Source organism: Panthera onca, chromosome B4 (genome assembly GCF_046562875.1).
Source record: "Panthera onca isolate mPanOnc1 chromosome B4, mPanOnc1 haplotype 2, whole genome shotgun sequence".
Taxonomy (NCBI): Eukaryota; Metazoa; Chordata; class Mammalia; order Carnivora; family Felidae; genus Panthera; species Panthera onca.
In genome coordinates, this window is record NC_138345.1 from 37,384,048 (window position 1) to 37,395,352 (window position 11,305).

General features: G+C 41.0%; 1 protein-coding gene across 7 annotated transcripts in view; it reads right to left on the minus strand.

Moving 5' to 3' along the window:
* IQSEC3 (IQ motif and Sec7 domain ArfGEF 3) overlaps nt 1-2,222 on the minus strand; it is a 104,493-nt gene extending 102,271 nt beyond the window's left edge. For all 7 annotated transcript variants that reach the window (XM_078450185.2, XM_078450183.2, XM_078450186.2 and 4 more), the window contains exon 1: nt 1,529-2,222. In XM_078450185.2, coding sequence (XP_078306311.1) covers nt 1,529-2,082 — 554 coding nt within the window. In that variant the 5' untranslated portion in view covers nt 2,083-2,222. The remainder of the gene's footprint in view (nt 1-1,528) is intronic.
* Nucleotides 2,223-11,305: the final 9,083 nt, after the last annotated feature.

Below are 11,305 nucleotides of genomic sequence, written 5' to 3' on the forward strand. Positions count from 1 at the left end.
TCAAGTGCTATACGTCTGCCAAGCCAGATCATCCTGGATCTTCACCCCTAAGAGCCCATGGTTCCAGTCAAATCTACCCCGTGAGCTAACATATCCTGACCCAACTTCTCTAACTATGTAGATGTGAGGAGAAAATGAGTTTTTAAGGAATACATCAAATCTTCACAAGTATCTGCAGACCTAAAACATGCTGAGACTGGATGAAGGTGGGATTCTTGGCTCTCCTCCTTCCTCTCCCCACCCCGCTCTTCCTTTAGCATCACCATTGTCAGGGGCAGGTGCTGACTAGGTACTGATTTCCCCTGAGCTGTTCTTCCATGCAGTTCTCCCATCACCTGTATAATCAGAGGAAGGAAGCTGATATGTCACGGCCTTTCCAGTACAGAGGTGGGAATATTCCAGTCCTCTTTCATCTCTTCTTCCCATGTCCCTAGTTCACAGACACTGAAAGTAAAGAGCTTGAGGTTCTAGAGTCCCTCCCTGGGGTTATGAGTCTATCTCTCTCAGGAGCCAACATGAGGATTCCTATTATCACCAGATAACCAAGCAGAAACAAGATTTGCAGTCACCAGCCATAACAGAAAGATTTAAACATCCAAATACCAACAATTCCTTTTGTCAACTATCCCTTTCATCATTGTTCCCTTTCCACAATTGCCAACCACCCTACACAGAAATCCTCCTTGAGTCAGAGGAAAAAGCTATAGCCAGATTGAGACCTCAGGCTATAACACAGTCCTCCACTGGCTTGGTGGGATGTGTCTTTGCACCCCTTTAGTTCTATGGGGATTCAGAAGAAAGATGCCCACTCAGGTCAGAGCAGAGTAAGCTTCCCCCAAAGAGCCACTCCTGGCTTTGACTCCCACTGCATCACTTAAAGAACCAGACTCGTTCCTCTGGGAAATGCTTTCTCTCACCCTTTATCTTCCTCTACCTCCAGCTCCCCTGCCTTCTCACATCATACCTGCTTTTCAACTGTATCCCCTGCATCCTAAATTTTCTCAGATTCCAATTCTGCGCTGCCTAGACCCTAGCCGTTTTAAAGCTCTTAACATGTCTCTTTGGCAAGCCTCTGTCTTTTTCATATCTCACTCTCCATTCAAATAATTTTACTACCCAAACTCCCTTCCAAATTTTTCCTAACTTAAAAAAATTCAACTGTTCTTTTTTCTTTGGTTTAATTTTCGCCAAAACTTCCTTCCAATCTTGTCCTCTTTAAAACCTCTTTAAAACCGGTATCCCCAATAACTTAAAACCCATTTCTTTCCTCCTTTGCCCCCAGTAATGGTCTGGATGCTCTCTTTTGCTCCAGCATCCCCTCAGCCCTCTCAAACACTGATATCAATCCCTCCTTTCCCCCAAATCTCCTTGACACACTTCTACCTCCAAGCATCTGCTCATCTCTTCACTTCAGGTTACTCTAGTCCTTCAGACTCTTAGGTGCACCTGGTTTCCCCCTTATCTCCTCCTTTTACCCATTTGCTTCCCTGTCTGTCACAACAGTCCCCATCCCTTCTTCCCCACTCACTCGGGTCTCCTGCTCAGGACGCCCTTGCCGAGGGCGGCGGGGGATTTGTGCTGAAGGAGGGTTCCAGCGGCAGTGCAACAACTCGGGGGACGCTCCTTCTCCTTGTCGGCGACGGCCCCGGGCGCCACTGGGTGCTGGTGGGGAGACTGGGGTGCGTGAGCCCTGCTGCTGGGGCCCGGCTGGGGCTGCACCAGGAGCTGTCCGTGGTGCTGAAGCGGTGGCTGCTCCGGCGCAGGCTGCGGCGCGGCGGGCGAGAGCTGTCCGTGATTCTGGAGCGGTTCCTGGGGCCCAGCGGCGGCGGCGGCGGCTGTGGCCGGGGTGACGGGCAGCGGGGCTGGCGACGGAGGGACGAGCCCGGGCGGAGGCTGGGCTTGCAGCAGCTGCTGGTGCTCCCACAGGCTGCGGTTCTCGGCGCTTAGCTCGTCCAGCCGCCGCTCCAGCTCGTCGATGCGCTGGCGCTGGGTGTGGATGAGGCTCTGCTGGTTCTGCACGATGGCCGTGAGCTCCTTGAGGTAGAGCACGGCACGCACCGGGTTCTCCAGCAGGCTCTCCATGCCGCCCGCCGCCGCCTGCGCCCTGCCTGCGCCTCGGCGGGCGGCGGGGAGCGTGAGGGCGCGCAGGAGCCGAGCAGCCCCAGCGATCCGCTCACCTCCCTCTCCAGCGGGCCCAGCCTCCCTCCCAGCCGCCGGCGCCGCGTCACGGCCACACAGACATTCACACACGCACCGAGGGGCGGGACCGCGGCGCCAGGGCCCACCCACCCACCCTCCCACCTCCGGACTTCGTGAGGAGTCTCGGCCTCCTGCAGGGCTGACAGGAGAAAAGGGAGACGACTGAGGGAGTCGGGCGAGGGGTGGGGGTGGCGCGGGGACAGCATAAACGAGAGACTGGAGATAGATAAATCAGGGGAGAAAAGGAAAGCGGCTGAGGTAGATGTACCTGTGCTGTGAGAGTGTGGTGGGACGGGTAGGAAAAGAGAAGCAGATAAGGAAAGAGGGAAAGAAGAGGGAGACTGAGAGAATGTTGGGGGGCGGGGGAGAGAGAAAGTGGCAAAAGGAAAGAGAAATGTATTTAAAACGAGGAAGTCATGGGACTCTGAGAGGTCATGATTTCTGTTTCCTATGTCCGGCCATCCCAGAGGTTAGGGGTCATCTTAAACACCTTCTGGAATGCATGGGTTGCTTAGTAGGTTAAGCCTTGACTTTTGCTTTCGCCCAGGTCATGATCTCACAGCTCGTGAGATGGAGCCCTGCGTTGGGCTCTGCGCTGAGAGCAGGGAGCCTGCTAGAGATTGTCTCCTCTCTCTACTCCTTCCCCGCTCTCTCTCTCTCTTAAAATAAATAAATAAACATAAAAAGTATTTTTTAAAAATTTGAAAAAGACCTTCTGAGGAGAAGCCACACTTGCGCCTTTTGTACTAAACAATCTATTCTCTTGGGGAATTCCCTGAGACACAAAAGTCATAGAACTATAGGGGACCCTAGAGAACATCCAGTCCTTCATTCAGCCAAGAGGAAACTTAGGGTGAGAAGTCTGTTTATGCTGGGTGTTCTCTGGGGAATGACACCTCAGGACAATTTTGGCCACTCTAATATGAACATGAACTAAATATACTAAACCCCGTGTGTCATAGGTTCATGCTTCCAGAAACTTCTGAAGAGATTATTCTGTGTGAAAAACAATTATGGGGGCACCAGAGTGGCTCAGTCAGTTGAGCAGCTGACACTTGATTTTGGCTAAGGTCATGATCTCACGGTTCATGAGATCGAGCCCCACATTGGGCTCTGTGCTGACAGTGTGGAGCCTGCTTGGGATTCTCTCTCTCTCTCTCTCTCTCTCTCTCTCTCTCTCTTTCTCTCTCAAAATAAATGAATTAATTAAAAAAAGAAAAACATTTATGAAATGCATCCTCCTAACAAACACTGAGCTAGGTGGTGGTAAGATCAAGATGACTAGGACGGAATCTTTGGCTTCTTGAAGCTTACAATTAAGTAGGTGAAACAGGTAGTAAATACTTAATTTTGATATATGATGGTGGTTGTATGTTATAAGATAAGAGATATGCCCAGAGTGCTACAGGAGCCCAACAGCTTGGAGTATCTAGGAAAGTTTCTTGCAGAAAGTAACACTTAAAGTGGAAAGGATTTTCCAGAAAGGGGGAACAGAATGAGCAAAAGATCAGAGATATGAATCAGCATGAACTGAATAATTCATAAATTACTACAACAAATGTACATAAAACACCCATTAATTGCTAAGTAATGTACTAGGAACTATGCAGGCCATACCTAGCATAGATAATAAATTTATGGTTTCTATAATCAAGGAGATTATAATCAAATACAATAGATATGGTGTGCACATGAACAACTAAAATACAAATCAAAATTTCTGTGAGAGCTCTTCAAGCCAAGTGCCATAGGAGCTCAGGGGAGGAATAGATTGTGTTTGACTATGGTGATCTGATCAGGAAGAGGTGTTATTCAGCTAAGCTATGAAGGATGGAAAAGATTGCAACAGGTAGACAGAACGGGGGAGCGGGGCAGAAGATGGAGAAGATATGTGAGACAGCAGGAAGGACTCAGGAATGAAATAGAGCACTTTAATCTAATTTGGCAGAGAAATGACCTTTTCCTCTGGGCTATAAGTGCTCTTAGCATATCTGTTACTGTACTGCTCTACTCTCCACACAGGTTGTGTTCCCCCAAGGTAGGCCTATCTGTGAATACCATGTGTCCAGTGAGCTGGGCCAGCCAAGCCCATCTGGTGCCAGACTTGAATGACCTTATGGGAAAGGATATGTGCTCTGCAAATATATTGGTTTCTCTGCACCTGCAGTATGTTTTTATTTTGCTTTCCTCCCATTTATTTTCCTAGGAAATTTTCTTTTGTAAAGAATGAAGGAAGGAGGCTTATCTACAGCTGAGCCAACAGTTGGCAGAACAGAGTACCAGGGAGGATCCTTTGGTAATGATCCCCCAAGTAAAGAATGGGAGTTGAGGGATAGAACGAGGGTACCCAAAAACTGAAACACTTTTCTTCTGAATTTTCTTTGCTTGTCTAGTTGATTTGTTCTTCATGAGTTGGGTGCTCATAGAGACAATACTATTTCTATAAGTAAAACAGCCTGCATTATTATCCATAGGACTTGTTGGAAATGCAGATTTCTGGGCCCCATGTTAGTCCTGCTGTGTTGGAATCACTAGGGATGTGATTCATTTTTTAATTTTAATTTTTTTCTTTTTTTAAAAAATCCACTTCATTGAGTTACAGCTTGCATGTAATAATATGCACCCACTTTGAATGCACAGTTCAATGAGTTTTGACAAACATATACACCCATGTAATCAAAATTAACATCATTTTAAAAAGTAACCTCATGCCCCTTTGCAGTCAATTGCTTTTATCCTCAGTCCTGGTCTACCATTCATCTGCTTTTTGCCAAGATAAATTAGTTTTGCCTGTTCTAGAATTTCTTGTAAATGGCAATCATAGAGTATATACTCTTTTGTGTTTGTTTTTTTGTGCTCAGCATAATGCTTTTGAGGTTCATTTATTCTGTTATGCTATCAATAGTGTGTTCCTTTTTATTTATGAGTGGTCTTATATGGTATGGATAAACCATAATTTATCTATTCACCTGAAAATGGACATTTTGGTTGTTTCTAGGTTTTGGTTATTTTGAATAAAGCTGTCTTTGTGTGAACATATGTTTTATTGGGAGGAAAAACCTAGAATTGGAATTACTGAGTCATATACTAAATATATATCTAACTTAATAAGAAACTCAAATTGTTTTCCAAAGTGGTTGTACTATTTTTTATTTTCACCCAAAATGTATGAGAGGTTCAGGTGTTTTTGCATCCTCACTAACACTTGGTAATTTTAGCCTTTTAAAACTTTATCACTTTGAGTGAGTAGTAGCTTTAAAATGGTTTTAATAGATATTTTTCTGACTAAAGCTGTTGGGCATCTTCTCATGTGCTTATTAGCCATTTAACTATTTTGTCTGCCTACTCCTTCTATTGAATTGTTTCTCTTATGTATTGAGTTGTAAGAGTTCTTTATATATTCTGGAAAGCAGTCTTAGTCAGATGTATACATTACAAATATTTTCCCTAGTCAGTATCTTCCTTTTAATTTTCTTAACATTGTCTTTTGAAGAACAAAGGTTTTTATTTTGATGAAGAAAAACATTTGAAAAAGAAAAACATTTTCTTTTATACTTCATATTTTTTGTGTCCTATCTAAATTTTTTTTTGCCTGTCCCAAGGCCAAAAACATGTTCTTCTGTATTCTCTTCTAGAAGTTTTATCATTTTTGCTTTTAAGTTTAGGTCTGTGATCTATTTCAGGTTAATTTTTGTGTTTGCTATGAAGAGTCAAAGTTCATTTCTTCCTTAAATGTTTGATATAATTCATCATTGAAGCCAAACCTGGAGGGTTTTTTGTGAGTAGATTTTTAACTACAAATTCAAGTTCTTTAATAGATACAGAGCCATTCAACCAATAAGTTTCTTTGTGTATCCATTTTGGTAATTTGTGCCTCTAGTAGGGAGAATGGCCACCCAAAGATGTCTCTGTCTTAGTCCCCAAAACCTGTGAATGTGCTACCTTACATGGCAAAAGCAACTTTAAATATGTGATTAAATTAATGATCTTGAAATAGAAAGATTATCCAGGATTATCTGGATGGGTCCAATTTAATCACAAGAGTCTTTGTAATGGGGCCGTGAGAGTGTCAGAAAGGAGATGTGACAACAGAAGCAGATGTCAGAATGGGGCAGATGCTATCTTGGGAGAAGAATCCAGAAAATGCAGGTGGCATATAAAAGCTAGAAAAGGGAGGGAAACAGATTCTTCTCCAGAGCCTCCAGAAAGAATGCAATCCCACCAATATCTCAATTTTAGCTAGGTGAAATGCATTTTGGACTTCTGACTTCTGGAACTATAAGATAATAAATTTGTGAGATAATAAATTTGCTTTAAGTCACTATGTTTGTCATAATCCAACAGCAGCAATAAGAAATGAATACAAGTGTCTTTCAAGAATGTATCAATTTCATTTGAGTTGTCAAACTTGTTGGCACAAAGTTGTTTATAATATGTTCCTATTAGCCTTTTAATGTCTGTTGGCTGTGTAGTGATGGCTCCTGTTTCATTCCTGATATTGATAATTTGGGTATTTTTAAAAGTCAGTCTGGCTAGATATTTATCCATTTTTATATTTTCATATAACCAGTGTTTGGTGTCACTGATTTTTCTTTATTGTTTGTCCATTTGCTATTTCATTGATTTGCTCTCATGTTTCTTTTTTCTTTTTTCTACCTACTTTTGTTTCCATTTACTTTTTCAAAAAAATTTTTTGATGTTTATTTATATTTGACAGAGAGAGACAGAGACAGAGACAGAAATTGAGTGGGGGAGAGGCAGAGAGACAGAGACAGAATCTGAAGCAGGATCCAGGCTCTGATCTGTGAGCTGTGAGTACAGAGCCCAATGTGGGGCTTGAACTCACAAACCATGAGGTCATGACCTTAGCCAATGTCAGACACTTAACTGACTGAGCCACCCAGGCAACCCTCCATTTGCTTTTTTAAAACGAGCTTCTTAAGATGCAAGCTTAGATTATTGACTTTAAGTCTTTCTTCTTTTTCAGTGTAAGTATTTAAAGCTCTAAAGTTCTCACCAGGCACTGTTTTATCTGTATCCTAAATTTTTCTTATTTATTCAGTGCAAAATATTTTTTAAATTTCTTTTCATATCTTCAAATCTTTCTATTATTCATTTCTAATTTAATTCTTTTATGGTCGGAGAACATATCCATAGGAGTTCAATCTTTTAAAATTTATTGAAAATTTTGGAACTTTTATATGGTCTAATTTATGGTCTATTTTGATGAATGTCTGTGTGCAATTGTCTGATAGCCACTCCAGCTTTCTCATTTAAAAAATTCTTTTAAACATTTATTCATTTTTGAGAGACAGAGCGCAAGCCGGGGTGGGGCAGAGAGAGAGAGAGAAAGAATCTGAAGCAGGCTTTAGGCTCTAAGCCGTCTGCATAAAGCCCGACATGGGGCTCAAATTCATGAGTCGTGAGATCATGATCTGAGCCAAAGTTAGACACTTAACTGACTGAGCCACCCAGGCGCCCCACAGCTTTCTCATTATTAATGTTTGCATGTGTGGTGGGCAGAAAAATGGCTTCCAAAAATGTCCATATACTGTCCCAGGAACCTGTAATTATGTTACCCTACATGACAAAAGAGATTTTGCAGATGCCGTTAAAATTAAGGACCCTGAGATTGAGGAGATTGTCCTGGATTTTGCTCTGGGCACACCTGTGCCCAACATAACCACATGATTCCTTAAAGGCAGAAAATCATTTGTGGTTGTGGTCACAGGGAGATATGACTACAAAAGAATGGTCAGGGTAGTGTGATGTGAGAAGGACTAGACCTGCTTTGCTTGCTTTGAAGATGGAGGAAGGGACCATAAGCTAAGGACTATGAGTGGTCTCCAGAAGATGGAAAAGGCAAGCTAACTGATTCTCTCCTTGAGTTTTCAAAAAGGAATGCAGCCTTGCTGACACCTTCATTTTAGCCTAGTAAGACCCATGTTAAATTTCTAACTTACAGAACTGTAAGATAATAAATTTGGACGGCCACAGAAACACAATACAGCATGTTACATCCCCCCCCCCCCAATTCTTTTACTTTTAATCTATCTATATCTTCAAATTTAAAGTATTTTTTCTTATAAATAACATGTATTTGGACTGGCTTTTTAAAAATCCAGCCTGACAATCTGTTTTTTAATTGGCATGCTTAGATCATTTGCATTTAATTTAATTATCAATATGGTTAGATTTATATCTACTGTATTGCTATTTTATTATGTGTTTCTTTTGTTCTTAGTTCTTTTTCATCTTTTTCCTGCCTTCATTTAGCTTGCATATTTTCTGGTACTCCATTTCATCTCTACTCGTGGCTTGTTGACACTACCTGCTCATTTATTTATTTAGTCATTGCTCTAGAGTTTACAATATTTGTTGTTTAAATTCCCATGATGTACTGATCTCACAGTCTATGAGTTCGAGCCCCGCGTCGGGCTCTGTGCTGGCAGCTCAGAGCCTGGAGCCTGTTTCAGATTCTGTGTCTCCCTCTCTCTCTGCCCCTCCCCTGTTCATGCTCTGTCTCTCTCTGTCTCAAAAATAAATAAGCGTTAAAAAAAATTTTTTTTAAAAATAAATTCCCATTATGTCCAAATATTGTATTTCACATATAATGTAAAAACATTACAACAGTTTGTTTCTATTTCTCTCACCCTCTGTGCTACTATTGTCATAGATTTACTTCTATATTTATTATAAATTCCACAATATATTGCTATCATTTTTACCTTAAGTCAATTATCTTTAAAAAACTTTTTAAAATTTTAATATCTTTTTAATTTACTCATACATATGCCATTTTGGCCACTTGCATTTCTTTATAGATTCAAGTTTCCATTTGGTATCATTATCCTTCCATCTCAAGAACTTTAACATATTGTATAGTTGTATAGTCAGGTCTGTTGGTGACACATGCTGTTATGTTGCTGTTTTTTTGTTTTTGTTTTTGTTTTTGTTTTTTGCCAGGCAAATTATTTATGTCTCCTCAATTGTTGAAAATTTCTTTTTCATGGATATAGAGTTTTTGACTTTGATTTTTTTTTTCCAGCACTTTAAAGATATTGTTCCAGTGTCTTTTGGCTTACATTTTGTGGTAAGAAGTCAGTGATCATTCTTTTTGTTTTTTTTTTAAGTTTACTTATTTTTGAGGGATAGAGACAGAGCATGGGGAAGGGAGAGGCAGAGAGAGGGAGACACAGAATCCAAAGCAGGCCCCAGGCTCCATGCTGTCAGCACAGAGCCTGACACAAGGCTCGAACTCACAAACTGTGAGATCATGACTGGAGCCTTCAAGTTGGTGGCTTAACCAACTGAGCCACCCAGGCACTCCAGGGATCATTGGATATGATGATCATTGTTATCATCTAATCATTGTTATAATCTAATCATTGTTATAATCTAATATAAGGAGAAGAAAAATCAATAGAAACAACATGTGAAATGAAAGACAGGTGAAATTAGCAAAGATTTAAAAATATCTGTCATAAATATGTGTAAGTATTTAAAGAAATACAATGAATACAATGAGGAGGGAAGTGAAAAATATAAAAAAATAAGTGGAACTTCTAGAGGTAAAAATACAATATTTGAAATGAAGGTTTTACTCGGGGGGCATTAACAGGTTTCTTAAAATCAATAAACTTAAAGATATAGCCGCAAAAATTATCTAACCTGATCAATGTTGATCCACAGATCAGTGGGGCTCAATTTTTTGTGTGTGTTTTTTCTGTCTATGCTTCAGTTTAGATAGCTTCACTTCTAGAAGTTTCATTTGGCTCTTTTTTATATATTCCATTTCTCATCTCATTATGTTTATGTTTTCTTCTAGTTTGAAGTCTTATTTTCCTGCCTCTTCACATATCTAGTGATTTTTTCATTCTAAGCTGGACGGTTTGAATGTGAGTTTATTGAGTGCTGAATTTTGTTGTTTTCCTTTAAACAGTGTTGGACTTTGTTTTTGCAGGTAGTTGTTACTTGTGGACCCACTCAATCCTCTCAAAACTTGTTTTAAGCTTTGTATAAGGCAAGTCTAAGAGTAATCATTACTCTTGTCTAATTTATCCTTACTACTATGATGTGATCATTCTACCAACTGATTGAACAGCATCAAGGTATTTGCAGTCTGGCTGTTCAGAACTCTAATCTTTTCCAGTCTGTCTGAGCCCTGAAATTATTCACCTTAAACCCCCACAGTCATTAATTACTCAGTCACATAGAGTTTCACTCTGTGTATGTATGGCTTAGCAGACTCAAGAAGGCTGTCTGCAGATTCCTGGAGCTCTTTCTTTATGTAACTCTCTCTTCTCTAGTACTCTGCCCTATAGATTCCAGCCACCCCAGCCTCCTCCACTCTCTGTGTCCTCAACTCAGAGAGACCATCATGTCCTGCTTTGGCTCTCTCTCCCTGTCCTACAATCTTGAAAGTTTCTCTAGGCAGTGAGCCAAGGTGATTGTAGGGCTCACCTAGTTTGTTTTCCTTGTCTCAAGAATCATAATCCTGTGCTGATAGTTTTCCAATGTCTGGAAATTGGATTTCAAATATATGTTTATACTGGAATATAACAATTTTCTAATTGTTGAGAGTAGGAGGGTGAGTGCAGTCCTAATTTTTGGCTTCTGTCCTTAAATAACTGGCCAGAAAAAAATTTTTTAACTGGCCAGAAGCCAAAAAACTACATTTTTAACAAGTACTCAAGTGATTCTGTTGTACTCTAAATGTGGAGGACTCCTGGACTAGAGGGAAATAAAAGTAATGCCTTACTTTTGTGTGGCACTTTCCAGGTTGCAAGAACTCTTCATATGCATTATCATCATTTGATCCTCACATCCACCCTCTGAGGAATGCAGGGTCAGGATTATGATTCCCCTCTTAGGACACAAGATTTGAGGCCCAAGGATGCTGTGACTTTTCTGAAGCAGGATGGTTGTTAGATGGGACAGCTGCAGCTGGAACTTTGTCTTCAGACCCTAATGCACAGACTCATCTCTCATACATTGTGAGAAGTGAGGAACCTTGGATGAGACAGGCCTAAGAGTGAGCTTGGGATTACCCTTCCCTGAGTTATGCCATGTGTTTTCTCTCCAGTGGTCAGACTGTTCTTTCTCT